Source organism: Bombina bombina, chromosome 2 (assembly GCF_027579735.1).
Source record: "Bombina bombina isolate aBomBom1 chromosome 2, aBomBom1.pri, whole genome shotgun sequence".
Lineage (NCBI taxonomy): Eukaryota > Metazoa > Chordata > Amphibia > Anura > Bombinatoridae > Bombina > Bombina bombina.
This window is the reverse complement of record NC_069500.1, coordinates 237,523,389-237,546,549: the sequence shown is the minus strand read 5'-3', so window position 1 is coordinate 237,546,549 and position 23,161 is coordinate 237,523,389. Positions and strand designations below refer to the sequence as shown.

General features: G+C 42.2%; 1 protein-coding gene across 1 annotated transcript in view; it reads right to left on the bottom strand.

Annotated features, from left to right (window-relative positions):
* The window catches only part of SLF1 (SMC5-SMC6 complex localization factor 1), a 686,747-nt gene that overhangs the window by 563,243 nt on the left and 100,343 nt on the right, over window positions 1-23,161 (bottom strand). Inside the window, exon 3 of the mRNA XM_053701493.1 lies at window positions 4,019-4,094. Coding sequence (XP_053557468.1) covers window positions 4,019-4,094 — 76 coding nt within the window. The remainder of the gene's footprint in view (window positions 1-4,018; window positions 4,095-23,161) is intronic.

Genomic DNA, 23,161 nt, shown 5'->3' with positions numbered 1-23,161 from the left:
ATAATCTAGCTAACTGCAAAGCGGCATCTAAAATAAAGGAATTAGCTAACTTAAGTGCGTGAATTCTGTCCATAACCTCCTCATACGGAGTCTCTCTACTGAGCGACTTTTCTAGTTCCTCGAACCAGAACCACGCTGCTGTAGTGACAGGAATAATGCACGAAATAGGTTGCAGGAGGTAACCTTGCTGTACAAATATCTTTTTAAGCAAACCCTCCAATTTTTTGTCCATAGGATCTTTGAAAGCACAATTATCCTCGATAGGAATAGTAGTGCGCTTGGCTAGTGTAGAAACTGCCCCCTCGACCTTAGGGACTGTCTGCCATAAGTCCTTTCTGGGGTCGACCATAGGAAATAATTTCTTAAATATAGGAGGGGGAACAAAAGGTATGCCGGGCTTCTCCCACTCCTTATTCACTATGTCCGCCACCCGCTTGGGTATAGGAAAAGCGTCGGGGTGCACCGGAACCTCTAGGAACTTGTCCATCTTGCACAATTTTTCTGGAATGACCAGGTTGTCACAATCATCCAGAGTAGATAGCACCTACTTAAGCAGTGCGCGGAGGTGCTCTAATTTAAATTTAAATGTCACAACATCAGGTTCTGCCTGTTGAGAAATTCTACCTGAATCTGAAATTTCCCCATCTGACAAAACCTCCCTCACGGAACCCTTCAGATTGGTGTGAGGGTATGACAGAGCAATTATCATCAGCGCCCTCCTGCTCTACAGTGTTTAAAACAGAGCAATCGCGCTTTCTCTGATATGCAGGCATTTTGGATAAAATATTTGCTATGGAGTTATCCATTACTGCCGTCAATTGTTGCATAGTAATAAGCATTGGCGCGCTAGAAGTACTAGGGGCCTCCTGCGTGGGCAAAACTGGTGTAGACACAGAAGGAGATGATGTAGAACTATGTCTACTCCCTTCATCTGATGAATCATCTTGGGCAACTTTACTATCTGTGGCAGTACTGTCCTTACTTTGTTTGGACGCTATGGCACAATTATCACACAATTTTGAAGGGGGAGACACATTGGCTTCCATACATACAGAACATAGCTTATCTGAAGGCACAGACATGTTAAACAGGCTTAAACTTGTCAATAAAGTACAAAAACCGTTTTTAAACAAAACCGTTACTGTCTCTTTAAATTTTAAACAGTGCACACTTTATTACTGAATATGTGAAAAACTATGAAGGAATTGTTCAAATTTTCACCACAGTGTCTTAAAGCATTCAAAGCATTGCACCCTAAATTTGAGACCTTTAACCCTTAAAATGAAGAAACCGGAGCCGGTTAAAGTTTTAACCCCTCTACAGTCCCAGCTACAGCCTTTGCTGCGACTTTACCAAACTCAGGGGGTATACGATACCAAATGAAGCCTTCTAGGAACCTTTTCAAATACTTTCAGACCCACACACATGCAGCTGCATGTCCTGCTCTCAAAAGAAACTGCGCAGTAATGGCGCGAAAATGAGGCTCAGCCTACTACAGGGAAGGCCCTTCCTGACTGAAAAGGTGTCTAAACCAGTGCCTGACGTTAAAAAAAACGTTCCCCAAATTTTATAAGTGTGAATATCAACATCAATCTTTATAAAAAGCCCAAATAAAGCAATCGATCTTGCCCATAAAAATGTCTACCAGTTTTATAGCCCAGATTAAGCCCTTTATTCTGTTTGATTAAGAAAATGGCTTACCGGTCCCCATGAGGGGAATGACAGCCTTCCAGCATTACACAGTCTTGTTAGAAAAATGGCTAGTCATACCTTAAGCAGAAAAGTCTGCTAACTGTTTCCCCCAACTGAAGTTATTTCATCTCAACAGTCCTATGTGGAAACAGCAAACGATTTTAGTTACTGCTGCTAAAATCATATTCCTCTCACAAACAGAACTCTTCATCCTTTTCTGTTTCAGAGTAAATAGTACATACCAGCACTATTTTAAAATAACAAACTCTTGATAGTAAAATAAAAAACTACAACTAATCACCACATACTCTTCACCATCTCCGTGGAGATGTTGCCTGTGCAACGGCAAAGAGAATGACTGGGGTGGGCGGAGCCTAGGAGGGACTATATGGACAGCTTTTGCTGTGCTCTTTGCCATTTCCTGTTGGGGAAGAGAATATTCCCACAAGTTATGGATGACGCCGTGGACCGGACACACCAATGTTGGAGAAATGACTCCTTTCCAAGTTAACTATGGTTTCCACCCTACATCCATACCCATTTTGTTTAATAGTAGTGGAAGAAACGATTGTCCATTAGCATATGACTTGACAGCCACTCTCCTAGAAAAATTTAGAATTCTTAGAGAAAATATCAATACTTCACAACAAAATCAAAAACATTTCTACGACCTCAGAAGAAGACCTCCACCAACTTAAGCAGTGGGAGATCAAGTGTAGTTATCCACAAGGAATCTGAAGTTGCAGATCCCTAGTAAGAAACTAGGTCTGTTTATTGGACCATTTCCTATTCTAAAGATAATAAATGCTAATGTCGTAACACTACAGTTACCTCCAACCCTGAAGGTACATAATACTTTTCACGTCTCCCTCATAAAGCCTTATACTCCTATGAGAACTCCAGGATCAGTCATACCACCTAAAGGTATTTTGCAAGACAATGAAGAATATGAAGTGGACTCGTTAATTGACTCCAGATTCCACAATGGGCAATTGCAGTATTTGGTTAGGTGGAAAGGTTACCTACCTGATGAGGATACTTGGGAGCCGTCATTCAATATCCATGCACCAAAACTACTGTCTTTATATGATCGCCAGAATCTCGACCGACCTGGTCCTCAAGCTGTGGTACAGCTTGTTTGAGGGGGGGGGTCATGTCAGGATCATTCTAATCTCTGCTGGATGCTCTGAGTGTATTATCAAAACTCCTCCTCCTTTCCCTTTAAATCTACAAAGCACCTTATCCAGGTGCTTAGTAATTTGTTTGCAGCCTGTTAAGCAAACGTCTTCTATGAGCTCCTTTGGAGTAATTTACCCTAGGGGATACTGCCCGCAACTACTTTATCCTGAGTTCCTGTTAAACCTTCCTTCAACTCTTCGTTACTAGGGTGTTAATTGCCGATTATACAACTACTGCAGTTATATTCTAATCTGCAGTTTATTCTACTATCTGCCATCAGCTTCCGGCTTCTGCCTGAACAACATACCGACTCTGATCGTTTTCTGCCTACTTCAACTAGTGTGACCAAACTGTACAAGGTATTGACATTACTCTGCAGTGATTTACCTTTTTTAATGTTGAACTTGTTCTTTACTAATCATCCGTTGTTTTCTTGATACGGAGCATAACTCCTCTGCTATATGTTACGCAAAAATACGGAGACTGCCTATGACGTCATCCGTCAATGAAAGGGACTTGCTGGTTTCTCTGAGTAACGCATTGGTTACAATAGCCTTTTTTCACTCAAGTCTTTACTTTGTATATACTGACTCATCCAAGCAAGCCGGAATCAGCCTATTGAACCTGACACATTGTTCACAGAGACTGTTCCTTATACTGCAGGTTATCGTTACAAATAATATATTATTGCAAAAAAAAACGCTACATTACCATATTTACTGCAGTAACTAATCAGACTGTTTACTTTTACTTACTTATAATCAAACAACTTCACTTGAGAAATAATAAAACTACTTAAGCAATAGTAGTTCATATTTGACAGTGATACAAATATAACTATATAGTAAAGTTCCTGAACAACTCGCATATACTGTATTCTGAGTTTACCATAAAGGAAACTACTTCACCCTTATTCTAGGGACATTTCTTCTAGTCTGCAGCTGAGATCCATACAATTATTTAATCCTAACAGTTTTAGACAATTCCTCATGTTTAAATATTTTTTTAGGCAAGTCATTTTACCTATTACATGAGAACACAATAGATAATTAGCAGTGCTACAAGATAGGTTTCAATTGCCAATTACTTTTTAAACATACTAATTTTATGTTCCTATTTTTATATTAGTAATATACTTAAAAATTACCTGTTGCACATGCTGCTAACCACTTTTCACTTCTGCATGGTTTCTTGGCAATAAGGTGAGTGCAGTTGGCAAATATCTGAAAAGGGAAATATTAACATTACACCAACGTATCAAAAACATAATTTATGCTTACCTGATAAATTCCTTTCTTCTGTAGTGTGATCAGTCCACGGGTCATCATTACTTCTGGGATATTACTCCTCCCCAACAGGAAGTGCAAGAGGATTCACCCAGCAGAGCTGCATATAGCTCCTCCCCTCTACGTCACTCCCAGTCATTCGACCAAGGACCAACGAGAAAGGAAAAGCCAAGGGTGAAGTGGTGACTGGAGTATAGATTAAAAAATATTTACCTGCCTTAAAAACAGGGCGGGCCGTGGACTGATCACACTACAGAAGAAAGGAATTTATCAGGTAAGCATAAATTATGTTTTCTTCTGTTAAGTGTGATCAGTCCACGGGTCATCATTACTTCTGGGATACCAATACCAAAGCAAAAGTACACGGATGACGGGAGGGATAGGCAGGCTCTTTATACAGAAGGAACCACTGCCTGAAGAACCTTTCTCCCAAAAATAGCCTCCGATGAAGCAAAAGTGTCAAATTTGTAAAATTTGGAAAAAGTATGAAGCGAAGACCAAGTTGCAGCCTTGCAAATCTGTTCAACAGAGGCCTCATTCTTGAAGGCCCAAGTGGAAGCCACAGCTCTAGTAGAATGAGCTGTAATCCTTTCAGGAGGCTGCTGTCCAGCAGTCTCATAAGCTAAACGAATTATGCTACGAAGCCAAAAAGAAAGAGAGGTAGCGGAAGCTTTTTGACCTCTCCTCTGCCCAGAGTAAATGACAAACAGAGAAGACGTTTGTCGAAATTCCTTAGTTGCCTGTAAGTAAAATTTTAGAGCACGGACTACATCCAGGTTGTGCAGTAGACGTTCCTTCTTTGAAGAAGGATTTGGGCATAAAGAAGGAACAACAATCTCTTGATTGATATTCCTGTTAGTAACTACCTTAGGTAAGAACCCAGGTTTAGTACGCAGGACTACCTTATCCGAATGAAAAATCAAATAAGGAGAATCACAATGTAAGGCTGATAATTCAGAGACTCTTCGAGCCGAGGAAATAGCCATTAAAAATAGAACTTTCCAAGATAACAACTTTATATCAATGGAATGAAGGGGTTCAAACGGAACGCCCTGTAAAACATTAAGAACAAGGTTTAAACTCCATGGTGGAGCAACAGTTTTAAACACAGGCTTAATTCTGGCCAAAGCCTGACAAAAAGCCTGGACGTCAGGAACTTCTGACAGACGTTTGTGTAACAGAATGGACAGAGCTGAGATCTGTCCCTTTAATGAACTAGCAGATAAACCCTTTTCTAAACCTTCTTGTAGAAAAGACAATATCCTAGGAATCCTAACCTTACTCCAAGAGTAACCTTTGGATTCACACCAATATAGGTATTTACGCCATATCTTATGGTAAATCTTTCTGGTAACAGATTTCCTAGCCTGTATTAAGGTATCAATAACTGACTCAGAAAATCCACGTCTTGATAAAATCAAGCGTTCAATTTCCAAGCAGTCAGCTTCAGAGAAGTTAGATTTTGATGTTTGAAGGGACCCTGTATCAGAAGGTCCTGTTTCAGAGGTAGAGACCAAGGTGGACAAGATGACATGTCCACCAGGTCTGCATACCAAGTCCTGCGTGGCCACGCAGGTGCTATTAGAATCACTGATGCTCTCTCTTGTTTGATTCTGGCAATCAATCGAGGAAGCAACGGGAAGGGTGGAAACACGTAAGCCATCCTGAAGTCCCAAGGTGCTGTCAGAGCATCTATCAGGACTGCTCCTGGATCCCTGGATCTGGACCCGTAACGAGGAAGCTTGGCGTTCTGTCGAGACGCCATGAGATCTATCTCTGGTTTGCCCCAACGTCGAAGTATTTGGGCAAAGACCTCCGGATGAAGTTCCCACTCCCCCGGATGAAAAGTCTGACGACTTAAGAAATCCGCCTCCCAGTTCTCCACTCCCGGGATGTGGATTGCTGACAGGTGGCAAGAGTGAGACTCTGCCCAGCAAATTATCTTTGATACTTCCATCATAGCTAGGGAGCTTCTTGTCCCTCCCTGATGGTTGATGTAAGCTACAGTCGTGATGTTGTCCGACTGAAACCTGATGAACCCCCGAGTTGTCAACTGGGGCCAAGCCAGGAGGGCATTGAGAACTGCTCTCAATTCCAGAATGTTTATTGGCAGGAGACTCTCCTCCTGACTCCATTGTCCCTGAGCCTTCAGAGAATTCCAGACGGCACCCCAACCTAGAAGGCTGGCGTCTGTTGTTACAATTGTCCAGTCTGGTCTGCTGAATGGCATCCCCCTGGACAGATGTGGCCGAGAAAGCCACCATAGAAGAGAATTTCTGGTCTCTTGATCCAGATTCAGAGAAGGGGATAAGTCTGAGTAATCCCCATTCCACTGACTTAGCATGCACAGTTGCAGTGGTCTGAGGTGTAAGCGTGCAAAGGGTACTATGTCCATTGCCGCTACCATTAAGCCGATTACCTCCATGCATTGAGCCACTGACGGGTGTTGAATGGAATGAAGGGTGCGGCAAGCACTTTGAAGTCTTGTTAGCCTGTCCTCTGTCAGGTAAATCTTCATTTCTACAGAATCTATAAGAGTCCCCAGGAAGGGAACTCTTGTGAGTGGAACGAGTGAACTTTTCTTTTCGTTCACCTTCCATCCATGTGACCTTAGAAATGCCAGCACTAACTCTGTATGAGACTTGGCAGTTTGAAAGCTTGAAGCTTGTATCAGAATGTCGTCTAGGTATGGAGCTACCGAGATTCCCCGCGGTCTTAGTACCGCCAGAAGAGCACCCAGAACCTTTGTGAAGATTCTTGGAGCTGTAGCCAATCCGAATGGAAGAGCCACAAACTGGTAATGCCTGTCTAGGAAGGCAAACCTTAGGTACCGATAATGATCTTTGTGAATCGGTATGTGAAGGTAAGCATCTTTTAAATCTACAGTGGTCATGTATTGACCCTCTTGGATCATAGGTAAAATTGTCCGAATAGTCTCCATCTTGAACGATGGAACTCTTAGGAATTTGTTTAGGATCTTTAAGTCCAGGATTGGTCTGAAAGTTCCCTCTTTTTTGGGAACCACAAACAGATTTGAGTAAAACCCCTGTCCCTGTTCCGATCGTGGAACTGGATGGATTACTCCCATTAACAAGAGCTCTTGTACGCAGCGTAGAAACGCCTCTTTCTTTGTCTGGATTGTTGACAATCTTGACAGATGAAATCTCTCTCTTGGAGGAGAGTATTTGAAGTCCAGAAGGTATCCCTGAGATATTATCTCTAGCGCCCAGGGATCCTGAACATCTCTTGCCCAAGCCTGGGCGAAGAGAGAAAGTCTGCCCCCCACTAGATCCGATCCCGGATCGGGGGCCCTCAATTCATGCTGTTTTAGGGGCAGCAGCAGGTTTCCTAGTCTGCTTGCCCTTGTTCCAGGACTGGTTAGGTTTCCAGCCTTGTCTGTAGCGAGCAACAGCTCCTTCCTGTTTTGGTGCAGAGGAAGTTGATGCTGCTCCTGCTTTGAAATTACGAAAGGAACGAAAATTAGACTGTCTAGTCTTGGCTTTGGCTTTGTCCTGAGGCAGGGCATGGCCTTTACCTCCTGTAATGTCAGCGATAATCTCTTTCAACCCGGGCCCGAATAAGGTCTGCCCTTTGAAAGGTATATTAAGCAATTTAGACTTAGAAGTAACATCAGCTGACCAGGATTTTAGCCACAGCGCCCTGCGTGCCTGAATGGCGAATCCTGAATTCTTCGCCGTAAGTTTAGTAAGATGTACTACGGCCTCCGAAATGAATGAATTAGATAGTTTAAGGACTCTAAGCCTGTCCGTAATGTCGTCCAGAGTAGCTGAACCAATGTTCTCTTCCAGAGACTCAATCCAGAATGCCGCTGCAGCCGTGATCGGCGCAATGCATGCAAGGGGTTGCAATATAAAACCTTGTTGAACAAACATTTTCTTAAGGTAACCCTCTAACTTTTTATCCATTGGATCTGAAAAAGCACAGCTATCCTCCACCGGGATAGTGGTACGCTTAGCTAAGGTAGAAACTGCTCCCTCCACCTTAGGGACCGTTTGCCATAAGTCCCTTGTGGTGGCGTCTATTGGAAACATTTTTCTAAATATCGGAGGGGGTGAGAACGGCACACCGGGTCTATCCCACTCCTTAGTAACAATTTCAGTAAGTCTCTTAGGTATAGGAAAAACCTCAGTACTCGTCGGTACCGCAAAATATTTATCCAACCTACACATTTTCTCTGGTATTGCAACTGTGTTACAATCATTCAGAGCCGCTAACACCTCCCCTAGTAATACACGGAGGTTTTCCAGTTTAAATTTAAAATTTGAAATATCTGAATCCAGTCTGTTTGGATCAGAACCGTCACCCACAGAATGAAGTTCTCCGTCCTCATGTTCTGCCACCTGTGACGCAGTGTCTGACATGGCCCTAATATTATCAGCGCACTCTGTTCTCACCCCAGAGTGATCACGCTTACCTCTTAGTTCTGGTAATTTAGCCAAAACCTCAGTCATAACAGTAGCCATATCCTGTAATGTGATTTGTAATGGCCGCCCAGATGTACTCGGCGCTACAATATCACGCACCTCCCTCTGAGCGGGAGATGTAGGTACTGACACGTGAGGCGAGTTAGTCGGCATAACTCTCCCCTCGTTGTTTGGTGAAATTTGTTCAATTTGTACAGATTGACTTTTATTTAAAGTAGCATCAATACAGTTAGTACATAAATTTCTATTGGGCTCCACTTTGGCATTGCAACAAATGACACAGGTATCATCCTCTGAATCAGACATGTTTAACACACTAGCAAATAAACTTGCAACTTGGAAATACAATTCAATTAGAATAATATTAAAACGTACTGTGCCTTTAAGAAGCACAGAAGATCTATGACAGTTGAAAATTAATAAATTGAAACAGTTATAGCCTCAATCCTTGTAAACAACACAACTTTAGCAAAGGTTTAATCCCATTAGCAAAGATAACAAATTCTGAAAGCAGGAAACAAATTACAGAATAAACGTTTTTTATCTCAGTCAAACTATAATTCTCACAGCTCTGCTGAGAGAAATTACCTCCCTCAAAATAAGTTTTGAAGACCCCTGAGCTCTGTAGAGATGAACCGGATCATGCAGGGAATACAATGAGTTGCTGACTGAAATATTTGATGCATAATAAAAGCGCCAAAAAACGGCCCCTCCCCCTCACACACAGCAGTGAGGGAGAACAGAAACTGTCAGAAAAACAGATTAAGCAACTGCCAAGTGGAAAAATAGTGCCCAAACATTTATTCACACAGTACCTCAGCAAATGAAAACGATTTTACATTCCAGCAAAAACGTTAAACATAATCTCTAGTTATTAAACAGCTTTATGTATTTCTTACAGTGTAATTCTAGTGAAGTACCATTCCCCAGAATACTGAAGTGTAAAGTATACATACATGACATTATATCGGTATGGCAGGATTTTCTCATCAATTCCATTGTCAGAAAATAAAAACTGCTACATACCTCTATGCAGATTCATCTGCCCGCTGTCCCCTGATCTGAAGTTTACCTCACTCCTCAGATGGCCGAGAACAGCAATATGATCTTAACTACTCCGGCTAAAATCATAGCAAAACTCTGGTAGATTCTTCTTCAAACTCTGCCAGAGAGGTAATAACACACTCCGGTGCTATTTTAAAATAACAAACTTTTGATTGAAGATATAAAACTAAGTATAATCACCATAGTCCTCTCACACATCCTATCTAGTCGTTGGGTGCAAGAGAATGACTGGGAGTGACGTAGAGGGGAGGAGCTATATGCAGCTCTGCTGGGTGAATCCTCTTGCACTTCCTGTTGGGGAGGAGTAATATCCCAGAAGTAATGATGACCCGTGGACTGATCACACTTAACAGAAGAAATCTATATCTGCGATCAGTAAGCTCTGCCCCAGTAACTGGTAGGTATATAAATAACTGTGACTACATTTTTTCTTTCACAATACAGACAGAGCATACACTTTTGAATCACTTTCCAATTTACTTATTGTTGCTTCATTCTCTTGGTAAATTTTGTTAACTAAGCAGCATTACACTACTGAGGGCTTGCTGAACAAATTGGGTGAACCAATGACAATATGCATAGTGTAGCTCACAATAAGCAGCTAGCTCTCAATACTGCATTGCTGATCTGCAGCCTATCTAGGCAAGCTTTTCAACAAGAGATAGAAAGGGAACAAAACAAATATAATAACAAAAATTACATTGGAGGATATCTGATCTGGAGCACAGGTTAAATAATCAGCTGATTAGTAAACATGTTTATTTTACCTGCTCTGATCCAAGGTACTCTTGAAAACCTGGCCTGTTGGGGAGGCCTGAGGACAGGTTTAAAAACCAGTGCTCTAGCTGAATCATATTTCATTTTGGCTTTACTCTCCCTTTAAAGGGCCATAATACCCAAATGTTGAAACACTTGAAAGTGATGCAGCATAGCTGTAAAAAGCTGACTAGAAAATATCACCTGAATATCTCTATGTAAAAAAGAAAGATATTTTACCTCAAAAGTTCCTCAGTAGCCACATCCCATTGTAAAAGATTTCTAAGCAGCAAATCAGTTTGTCTATCCCGGGACAGCTAAGGGGTTGAGCCTAGTGCGCTCTCATGTTATTTCCCTATTCAGTTTAAAGGAAGTTTACTATGAAATCTTATGAGAGTTAAGTCAAATCTCATGAGATCACAGTAAAAGAGTTCATGGCCTCATCACTGCTGATGCTGATGGGCTGCTGTTCATTTCTTAATTATTATTTTTTTTACCTGCAGCTGGGAGCAGCAGAGTATAACTTTTTTTTTTTTTTTTTTTTTAAAGTGTTTTTATTGAGGCAATCAAAACAGTTACAAACATTAACACATTGAAGGGCAATATCAAGATACAAAAATGCAGGGGACATTAGTTATATAATTCTATACCTTAGTTGACAGAATACACCGTAATGTCTTATTGAATTTGAACAGTACCCCTCATTATTATGCCTCATTTAATTACTTTATCTGCATATTGTCCACGGTACAAAGATCCATCTAAGGGATCTGAAAGCTAGGATATAAATGAGGACGCATCATTAATACAGTAGGTTCATATATAGAGTTAGAGAGAAAACATAAAATAAACTGTAGACTCATGCTAAACCTGTATGGGCATCAATAGACGTAAATCAGAAAAGTTGAACATTATGCAATATAAGATAATGACATATATGCAATATAAATAATATATAAATACACAAGTAACTGTCACGCCTTTAGAGTTATACCAACCTAGAAGTAGGTCCAAAGCTTGCATTGGTCAGACAAGGGCGTAAGTAGTATCATTAACAATCAAATTCACTTTAGAAAAAGCAATAAACAAACTTATTTTTAACTATCTTCAGGCTAAAGATGAACCAATCTAGGAGTGCATCAACAAACAGGCTAGATGTAAAGGAGACTGTGCATGTGAACACATCAATATTATTGTTTTTAGGGCCAAAAAGAGCAGATAAGACTCTTTGGACAGGGCAGAGACTGCGTAACTCTGCCAGAAGAAAAAAAGAAAAAGAATGGAGGGGAAATGTAGAGAATAATTTACTGGGACACTACCAGACTGGGACTGGGACTGAAACTGCAGGTGTTCGCAATCTTTAAGAAAAATTTGAGTGGATGAAATAGGGATGATATACTGCAAGCTTCTTCAGCAAATGAATCTAAATGTCTACCTTAAATGTATTACATAAACATCTTTTGCCCTTTCCAACATTATAGTGGCAATAGCCAGTGCTGTGCGCAGTTAAGAGATTCAAGGTCTCCTACGATAGCTTGGTAAGGTCCATGACATGGTCACGCCAGAGTTGCACATCAGATTTATATAATGCCACGCGGTCCTAGACCTATACAGTAATGAGGTTTCCCAATATCTATCTAATGCTAACAAAACATATATTACAAATACATGAATATTCAAAGGGTAAATACGATCTATGTGTTCAATTGCAGGGACCTCAAGAAACATGGACTGGCTAAAACATATATTATTTGTCTAAGGAACACATGTACAGCAGCGCTGTACATGTATGGTCTCTAAGCACAATTTTAAGGAGAGGAAACACACACAGTAGTCATAATGGCCGTGAAGTCTGTCCTGTGGATAACGTTGGAAAACACAGGGTGTCAGGCAGAAAGCAGGTCATATTAAAGATAGAGTTAGTTCCTTTTGTGAGAGTCAGTATATATGTGCAGCAAAAACAGTCAAAGTTGAGCCACAATATGCTCTGAAACCCTGAGCAAAGACCACAGACTAGCCCACTCCTGCCCGTCTGATTTTACAGACTAACTTGCCACAGGAACAGTACTTCAGGTACATCGGGTGAATTTTCTCCGGTATCCAAGCTGGGGTAAAGTTGCACTGGAAGGAGTCAGTTGTCCTCCCCGGTACAACCTCGCTGGGTATAGAAGGGTTACAGACCTGCATAGGGATCAGTTCAGTGGTGATTTCTAGCGGCTCCGTGCAAGATGGACCAGCATGCATTATGGCATTAGTAAGGACCCTCACAGCAGTTCGGGCTCTAACTTGAGTTCATCCTCAATGCAGTGAGCCGCGCACTGTAGACTCCATGTGTTCCCCTGCTGTGGCACCGCACTTGGCTCCAATAGCGTAGGCACTAGGGTCCGTGAGAGAGCAATCCCCGTAGCGATGCGACCTCCCTGCAGTTGCCCTGGTGTTGTGATGTGAGCTGAAGCTAGGCCCAATCTCAGCCGCCATAATGAGCCCGGTAGTCTCTGTTACGTTGTACTGTGTTTCAGCTATTACCAGAAGCCGGTCAAACCGGTCACATATGCACTTCTCGTAGTCTTCCAATAGGGCTTGTACCTGCTGCAATAGATTCCCCTCCATGCTGTTGTTAACCCGGTGTCAACAGAGCAGAGCTCCCAAATAAGCGGCCATCTTCAGACCTGGCCCAGACACGCCCCCTGAGTATAACTTTTTACACAGAACTTACTCTGCTGAGCTTAGGAGATTGAGAGGTAAAATATCTTCCTTTTTTACATAGAGATGCTCAGGTGATATTTTCCTGTCAGCTTTTTACAGCTATACTGCATCAGTTTCAAGTGATTTAGCATATGAGTAGTATGTCCCTCTAAGGGATACATTCCTGGCTTCCTATAATCTTATAGTATGTGCTTTGTACATTTAGCTATTCCAATCATAAGTTGTACTGTGGAATATATATATTCTTCTTAAAGTGCCATAAAACATTTTGAGTTATGTGCATTTTATAAAAGGATCAACTGAGGTAAAAACACAATTTATGCTTACCTGATAAATTTATTTATCTTGTGGTGTATCCAGTCCACGGATCATCCATTACTTGTGGGATATTCTCATTCCCAACAGGAAGTTGCAAGAGGACACCCACAGCAGAGCTGTTATATAGCTCCTCCACTAACTGCCATATCCAGTCATTCGACCGAAAACACGCAGAGAAAGGAGAAACCATAGGGTGCAGTGGTGACTGTAGTATAAATGAAAAAATTACCTGCCTTCAAATAACAGGGCCCGTGGACTGGATACACCACAAGAGAAATAAATTTATCAGGTAAGCATAAATTGTGTTTTCTCTTGTAAGGTGTATCCAGTCCACGGATCATCCATTACTTGTGGGATACCAATACCAAAGCTAAAGTACACGGATGAAGGGAGGGACAAGGCAGGCACTTAAACGGAAGGTACCACTGCCTGTAAAACCTTTCTCCCAAAAATAGCCTCCGAAGAAGCAAAAGTATCAAATTTGTAGAATTTTGAAAAAGTATGAAGCGAAGACCAAGTCGCCACCTTGCAAATCTGTTCAACAGAAGCCTCATTTTTAAAGGCCCAAGTGGAAGCCACAGCTGTAGTAGAATGAGCGGTAATTCTTTCAGGAGGCTGCTGGCCAGCAGTCTCATAGGCTAAGCGGATTATGCTTCTTAGCCAAAAAGAAATAGAGGTTGCCGAAGCCTTTTGAACTCTCCTCTGTCCAGAGTAGACAACAAACAAAGCAGATGTTTGTCGAAAATCTTTAGTAGCTTGTAAGTAAAACTTTAAAGCACGAACCACGTCCAGATTGTGTAATAGACGTTCCTTCTTTGAAGAAGGATTAGGACACAAGGATGGAACAACAATCTCTTGATTGATATTCTTGTTAGATACCACCTTAGGTAAAAACCCAGGTTTGGTACGTAGGACTACCTTATCTGAATGGAAAATCAGATAAGGAGAATCACATTGTAAGGCAGATAACTCGGAGACTCTGCGAGCCGAGGAAATAGCTACCAAAAAAAGAACTTTCCAAGATAAAAGTTTGTTATCTATGGAATGAAGAGGTTCAAACGGAACTCCTTGAAGAACCTTAAGAACCAAATTTAAGCTCCATGGTAGACCAACAGGTTTAAACACAGGCTTGATTCTAACTAAAGCCTGACAAAATGCCTGAACGTCTGGAATATCTGCCAGACGCTTGTGCAAAAGAATAGACAGAGCAGAAATCTGTCCCTTTAATGAACTAGCTGACAATCCTTTTTCCAAACCTTCTTGGAGAAAGGATAATATCCTGGGAATCCTGACTTTACTCCATGAGTAACCCTTGGATTCACACCAATAAAGATATTTATGCCATATCTTATGATAAATTTTCCTGGTGACAGGCTTTCATGCCTGTATTAAGGTATCAATGACTGACTCGGAGAAGCCACGCTTTGATAAAATCAAGCGTTCAATCTCCATGCAGTCAGTCTCAGAGAAATTAGATTTGGATGGTGGAAAGGACCCTGAAGTAGAAGGTCCTGTCTCAGAGGCAGAGTCCATGGTGGAAAGGATGACATCTCCACTAGATCTGCATACCAGGTCCTGCGTGGCCACGCAGGCGCTATCAAAATCACCGATGCTCTCTCCTGCTTGACCTTGGCAATCAGTCGAGGGAGCAGAGGAAACGGTGGAAACACATAAGCCAGGTTGAAAGACCAAGGCGCTGCTAGAGCATCTATCAGCGTCGCCTTGGGATCCCTGGACCTGGATCCGTAACAAGGAAGCTTGGCGTTCTGGCGCGACGCCATGAGATCCAGTTCTCGTTTGCCCCAACGATGAATCAATTGTGCAAACACCTCCGGATGGAGTTCCCACTCCCCCGGATGAAAAGTCTGACGACTTAGAAAATCCGCCTCCCAGTTCTTTACACCTGGGATATGAATAGCTGATAGGTGGCAAGAGTGAATCTCTGCCCAGTTAATTATTTTGAAACTTCTAACATCGCCAGGGAACTTCTTGTTCCCCCTTGATGGTTGATGTAAGCCACAGTCGTGATGTTGTCCGACTGAAATCTGATGTACCTCAGAGTTGCTAACTGAGACCAAGCCTGAAGAGCATTGAATATCGCTCTCAGTTCCAGAATATTTATTGGAAGGAGTGTCTCCTCCTGAGTCCACAATCCCTGAGCCTTCAGGGAGTTCCAGACTGCACCCCAACCTAGAAGGCTGGCATCTGTTGTTACAATTGTCCAATCTGGCCTGCGAAAGGTCATACCCTCAGACAGGTGGACCCGAGATAGCCACCAGAGAAGAGAATCCCTGGTCTCTTGATCCAGATTTAGTAGAGGGGACAAATCTGTGTAATCCCCGTTCCACTGACCGAGCATGCATAGTTGCAGCGGTCTGAGATGTAAGCGTGCAAACGGCACTATGTCCATTGCCGCTACAATTAAGCCGATTACTTCCATGCACTGAGCCACCGAAGGGCGTGGAATGGAATGAAGAACACGGGAGGAATTTAGAAGCTTTGATAACCTGGACTCCGTCAGGTAAATTTTCATTTCTACAGAATCTATTAGAGTCCCTAGGAAGGAAACTCTTGTGAGTGGGGATAGAGAACTCTTTTCTTCGTTCACTTTCCACCCATGCGACCTCAGAAATGCCAGTACTAAGTCTGTATGAGACTTGGCAATTTGGAAGTTTGACGCCTGTATCAGGATGTCGTCTAAATAAGGGGCCACTGCTATGCCCCGCGGCCTTAGGACCGCCAGAAGCGACCCTAGAACCTTTGTAAAGATTCTTGGGGCTGTAGCTAATCCAAAGGGAAGAGCTACAAACTGGTAATGCCTGTCTAGAAAGGCAAACCTGAGAAACCGATGATGATCTTTGTGTATCGGAATGTGAAGATAAGCATCCTTTAGATCCACTGTAGTCATATATTGACCCTCCTGGATCATAGGTAGGATGGTACGAATAGTTTCCATCTTGAATGATGGAACTCTGAGGAATTTGTTTAAGATCTTTAGATCCAAAATTGGTCTGAAGGTTCCCTCTTTTTTGGGAACCACAAACAGATTTGAGTAAAAACCCTGTCCCTGTTCCTCCTTTGGAACTGGATGGATCATTCCCATAACTAGGAGGTCTCGTACACAGTGTAAGAACGCCTCTCTCTTTATCTGGTTTGCAGATAATTGTGAAAGGTGAAATCTCCCTTTTGGGGGGGAAGCTTTGAAGTCCAGAAGATATCCCTGGGATATAATTTCCAACGCCCAGGGATCCTGAACATCTCTTGCCCACGCCTGGGCGAAGAGTGAAAGTCTGCCCCCTACTAGATCCGTTACCGGATAGGGGGCCGTTCCTTCATGCTGTCTTAGAGGCAGCAGCAGGCTTTTTGACCTGGTTACCTTTGTTCCAGGTCTGGTTTGGTCTCCAGACCATCTTGGACTGAGCAAAAGTTCCCTCTTGTTTTGCATTAGAGGAAGTTGATGCCGCACCTGCCTTGAAGTTTCGAAAGGCACGGAAATTAGACTGTTTGGCCCTTGGTTTGGACCTGTCCTGAGGAAGGGCATGACCTTTTCCTCCAGTGATATCAGAAATAATCTCCTTCAAACCAGGCCCGAATAGGGTCTGCCCCTTGAAGGGAATGTTAAGCAGCTTAGATTTTGAAGTCACGTCAGCTGACCATGATTTAAGCCATAGCGCCCTGCGCGTCTGTATAGCAAAACCAGAATTCTTAGCCGTTAGTTTAGTCAAATGAACAATGGCATCAGAAACAAAAGAATTGGCTAGCTTAAGTTTGCAAAGTATGTCATCCAATGGAGTCTCTACCTGTAAAGCCTCTTCCAGAGACTCAAACCAGAACGCCGCAGCAGCAGTGACAGGAGCAATGCATGCAAGGGGCTGTAAGATAAAACCTTGTTGAATAAACATTTTCTTAAGGTAACCTTCTAATTTTTTATCCATTGGATCTGAAAAAGCACAACTGTCCTCGACAGGGATAGTAGTACGCTTTGCTAGAGTAGAAACTGCTCCCTCCACTTTAGGGACTGTCTGCTATAAGTCCCGAGTGGTGGCGTCTATAGGAAACATTTTTCTAAAAATAGGAGGGGGAGAGAACGGCACACCTGGTCTATCCCATTCCTTAGTAATAATTTCTGTAAACCTTTTAGGTATTGGAAAAACATCAGTACACACCGGCACTGCAAAGTATTTATCCAGTCTACACAATTTCTCTGGTACTGCAAATGTGTCACAGTCATTCAGAGCAGCTAAAACCTCCCTGAGCAATACGCGGAGGTGTTCAAGCTTAAATTTAAATGTAGAAATATCAGAATCAGGTATCTTTCCTGAGTCAGAAATATCACCCACAGACTGAAGCTCTCCTTCCTCAGCTTCTGCATATTGTGAGGCAGTATCAGACATGGTTCTTAAAGCGTCAGTATGCTCTGCATTTCGTCTAACCCCAGAGCTATCTCGCTTACCTCTAAATTCAGGTAGTCTGGCTAATACCGCTGACAGTGTATTATCCATGACTGCCGCCATGTCTTGTAAAGTAATCGCTATGGGCGCCCTTGATGTACTTGGCGCCATTTGAGCGTGAGTCCCTTGAGCGGGAGTCAAAGGGTCTGACACGTGCGGAGAGTTAGTCGACATAACTTCCCCCTCGTCAGATTCCTCTGGTGATAATTTTTTTAAAGACAGAATATGATCTTTATTGCTTAAAGTGAAATCAGTACATTTGGTACACATTCTAAGAGGGGGTTCCACCATGGCCTTTAAACATAATGAACAAGGAGTTTCCTCTATGTCAGACATGTTTGTACAGACTAGCAATGAGACTAGCAAGCTTGGAAAACACTTTAAATCAAGTTAACAAGCAAATATAAAAAATGGTACTGTGCCTTTAAGAGAAACAAATTTTGTCAAAATTTGAAAAACAGTGAAAAAAGGCAGTAAATCAAACAAAATTTTTACAGTGTATGTAATAAGCTAACAGAGCATTGCACCCACTTGCAAATGGATGATTAACCCCTTAGTTCAAAAAACGGATCAAAAAAACAACATAGATGTTTTTTAACAGTCACAATCAACTGCCACAGCTCTGCTGTGGCCCTACCTTCCCCAATAAACGACTTTAGGCCCTTTGGATATGTTCTGCAGCATTCAGGGGACTTCTGAGGAAAACTGGATGTCTCAGTCTGTAATTTTAACTGCGCAAAAAAGCGCTAAAATAGGCCCCTCCCACTCATACAACAGTGGAAAGCCTCAGGAAACTGTTTCTAGGCAAAAATAAAGCCAGCCATGTGGAAAAAACTAGGCCCCAATAAAGTTTTATCACCAAAGCATATATAAAAACGATTAAACATGCCAGCAAACGTTTTATATTGCATTTTTATAAGGGTATTACCCCTGAGAGTAAGCATGATACCAGTCGTTATTAAATCACTGTATTCAGGCTTAACTTAAATTAATCCAATCCTAGAAAAAATTATAACTGCACATACCTCATAGCAGAGTAAACTGCACGCCATTCTCCCGCTGAAGTTACCTCTCTCCTCAGACATATGTGAGAACAGCAATGGATCTTAGTTACAACCTGCTAAGATCATAGAAAACTCAGGAAGACTCTTCTTCTATTTCTGCCTGAGATAAAATAGTACAACTCCGGTACCATTTAAAAATAACAAACTTTTGATTGAAGAAAATAAACTAACTATTTTTCACCACTCTCTCTTACTACCTCCATGCGTGTTGAGAGTTGCAAGAGAATGACTGGATATGGCAGTTAGGGGAGGAGCTATATAACAGCTCTGCTGTGGGTGTCCTCTTGCAACTTCCTGTTGGGAATGAGAATATCCCACAAGTAATGGATGATCCGTGGACTGGATACACCTTACAAGAGAAACAGTGTGTGAAAAAAAGTGTAAATAAAAGCTTATATTTTTTTAATAAAATTTCCAAAAATCTGTCAAATTACTTACACTTTAGTGTTGCCAAGTGAAGCCTGCTCCACCCCCCTTATCAGTGTCCAAGTCCAAACCTTGTGCTATCATATAACAAGATGTGCATGTGAGGATAATTACTTATGCAAGAAAGAGGGTTGAGAAGGGACAGCAGGTACTGCCATTGTTTGTTGCCAAGAGGCTTGCTCGTTTCCATGGGGATAATGTCACATGCTTTGTGAAAGCTTCAGCATTATACTGTGTACTGCTTTAGTCAGGTGTCATGTGACTCTGCCCACTACCGTGCATGTGAGCATTCTGCAGAAGCTATGGTCTGGATAGCACCTTCAATATATGGAAATGCCCAGGGGGGGAGCTTGCTGCAAACAAAACTATGCCTGAATGAAAGGGCTTAATGGAGATTATTAAATAAACAGTTTTGCAGGTAAGCTTTGGCTGCATTATATATTTAGATACTTATGTTATTTCATACTGTTTTATGTCCCTTTAAATATGAAGTTTTGAAAGAGGTAAAATGGCTACAGTACAAAATTCATGATGTGGATCCTGGTATGCTTGATCAGTTATAATGTTGCTTTATTTTTTATTTAATGACAATATACCGGGCAATATTTGAGCTCCATACTGATTGCATTTTTGTGCTCAGCTGGCTCTATATGTTTCACATTAGAAATAAAAAGAACAGTAATGAATATCTCAAATAACACATAATTGGAACCAATTCCTAGAGAAAAATAGTTCAAACTTAACTTTTACTATTAATAAAAACAGAATTTATGCTTACCTGATAAATTACTTTCTCCAACGGTGTGTCCGGTCCACGGCGTCATCCTTACTTGTGGGATATTCTCTTCCCCAACAGGAAATGGCAAAGAGTCCCAGCAAAGCTGGTCACATGATCCCTCCTAGGCTCCGCCCACCCCAGTCATTCGACCGACGGACAGGAGGAAATATATATAGGAGAAACCATATGATACCGTGGTGACTGTAGTTAGAGAAAATAATTCATCAGACCTGATTAAAAACCAGGGCGGGCCGTGGACCGGACACACCGTTGGAGAAAGTAATTTATCAGGTAAGCATAAATTCTGTTTTCTCCAATATTGGTGTGTCCGGTCCACGGCGTCATCCTTACTTGTGGGAACCAATACCAAAGCTTTAGGACACGGATGAAGGGAGGGAGCAAATCAGGTCACCTAAATGGAAGGCACCACGGCTTGCAAAACCTTTCTCCCAAAAATAGCCTCCAAAGAAGCAAAAGTATCAAATTTGTAAAATTTGGCAAAAGTGTGCAGTGAAGACCAAGTCGCTGCCTTACATATCTGGTCAACAGAAGCCTCGTTCTTGAAGGCCCATGTGGAAGCCACAGCCCTAGTGGAGTGAGCTGTGATTCTTTCAGGAGGCTGCCGTCCGGCAGTCTCATAAGCCAATCGGATAATGCTTTTAAGCCAAAAGGAAAGAGAGGTAGAAGTCGCTTTTTGACCTCTCCTTTTACCAGAATAAACAACAAACAAGGAAGATCTTTGTCTGAAATCTTTAGTAGCCTCTAAATAGAATTTTAGAGCACGGACTACGTCCAAATTGTGTAACAAACGTTCCCTTCTTTGAAACTGGATTCGGACACAAAGAAGGTACAACTATCTCCTGGTTAATATTTTTGTTGGAAACAACTTTCAGAAGAAAACCAGGCTTAGTACGCAAAACCACCTTATCTGCATGGAACACCAGATAGGGCGGAGAACACTGCAGAGCAGATAACTCTGAAACTCTTCTAGCAGAAGAAATTGCAACCAAAAACAAAACTTTCCAAGATAATAACTTAATATCTACGGAATGTAAGGGTTCAAACGGAACCCCTTGAAGAACTGAAAGAACTAGATTTAGACTCCAGGGAGGAGTCAAAGGTCTGTAAACAGGCTTGATCCTAACCAGAGCCTGAACAAATGCTTGAACATCTGGCACAGCTGCCAGTCTTTTGTGAAGTAAAACAGATAAAGCAGAGATCTGTCCCTTCAGAGAACTTGCAGATAATCCTTTCTCCAAACCTTCTTGTAGAAAGGATAGAATCTTAGGAATTTTTATCTTGTTCCATGGGAATCCTTTAGATTCACACCAACAGATATATTTTTTCCATATTTTATGGTAAATTTTTCTAGTTACAGGCTTTCTAGCCTGAATCAGAGTATCTATTACAGAATCTGAAAACCCACGCTTTGATAAAATTAAGCGTTCAATCTCCAAGCCGTCAGTTGGAGGGAAACCAGATTCGGATGTTCGAATGGACCCTGAACAAGAAGGTCCTGTCTCAAAGGTAGCTTCCATGGTGGAGCCGATGACATATTCACCAGGTCTGCATACCAAGTCCTGCGTGGCCACGCAGGAGCTATCAAGATCACCGAGGCCCTCTCCTGATTGATCCTGGCTACCAGCCTGGGGATGAGAGGAAACGGTGGGAATACATAAGCTAGGTTGAAGGTCCAAGGTGCTACTAGTGCATCTACTAGAGTCGCCTTGGGATCCCTGGATCTGGACCCGTAGCAAGGAACCTTGAAGTTCTGACGAGACGCCATCAGATCCATGTCTGGAATGCCCCATAATTGAGTTATTTGGGCAAAGATTTCCGGATGGAGTTCCCACTCCCCCGGATGGAATGTCTGACGACTCAGAAAATCTGCTTCCCAATTTTCCACTCCTGGGATGTGGATCGCAGACAAGTGGCAGGAGTGATCCTCCGCCCATTGAATTATCTTGGTCACTTCTTTCATCGCCAGGGAAGTCCTTGTTCCCCCCTGATGATTGATATATGCAACGGTCGTCATGTTGTCTGACTGAAACCTTATGAATTTGGCCTTTGCTAGTTGAGGCCAAGCTCTGAGAGCATTGAATATCGCTCTCAGTTCCAGAATGTTTATCAGGAGAAGAGACTCTTCCCGAGACCATAGACCCTGAGCTTTCAGGGATTCCCAGACTGCGCCCCAGCCCACTAGGCTGGCGTCGGTCGTGAAAATGACCCACTCTGGTCTGCGGAAGCTCATTCCCTGTGACAGATTGTCCAGGGTCAGCCACCAACGGAGTGAATCTCTGGTCTTTTGATCTACTTGAATCGTCGGAGACAAGTCTGTATAATCCCCATTCCACTGTCTGAGCATGCACAGTTGTAATGGTCTTAGATGAATTCGTGCAAAAGGAACTATGTCCATTGTTGCAACCATAAATCCTATTACTTCCATGCACTGCGCTTTGGAAGGACGAGGAACAGAAAGAAGTACTTGACAAGAGCTTAGAAGTTTTGATTTTCTGACCTCTGTCAGAAAAATCCTAATTTCTAAGGAATCTATTATTGTTCCCAAGAAGGGAACTCTTGTTGACGGGGACAGAGAACTTTTTTCTTTGTTCACCTTCCATCCGTGAGATCTGAGAAAGGCTAGGACGATGTCCGTATGAGCCTTTGCTTTTGACAGGGACGACGCTTGAATCAGGATGTCGTCCAAGTAAGGTACTACTGCAATGCCCCTTGGTCTTAGAACCGCTAGAAGGGACCCTAGTACCTTTGTGAAAATCCTTGGAGCAGTGGCTAATCCAAATGGAAGTGCCACAAACTGGTAATGCTTGTCCAGAAAAGCGAACCTTAGGAACTGATGATGTTCCTTGTGGATAGGAATATGTAGGTACGCATCCTTTAAATCCACGGTAGTCATAAATTGATTTTCCTGGATAGTAGGTAGGATCGTTCGAATAGTTTCCATTTTGAACGATGGTACCCTGAGAAATTTGTTTAG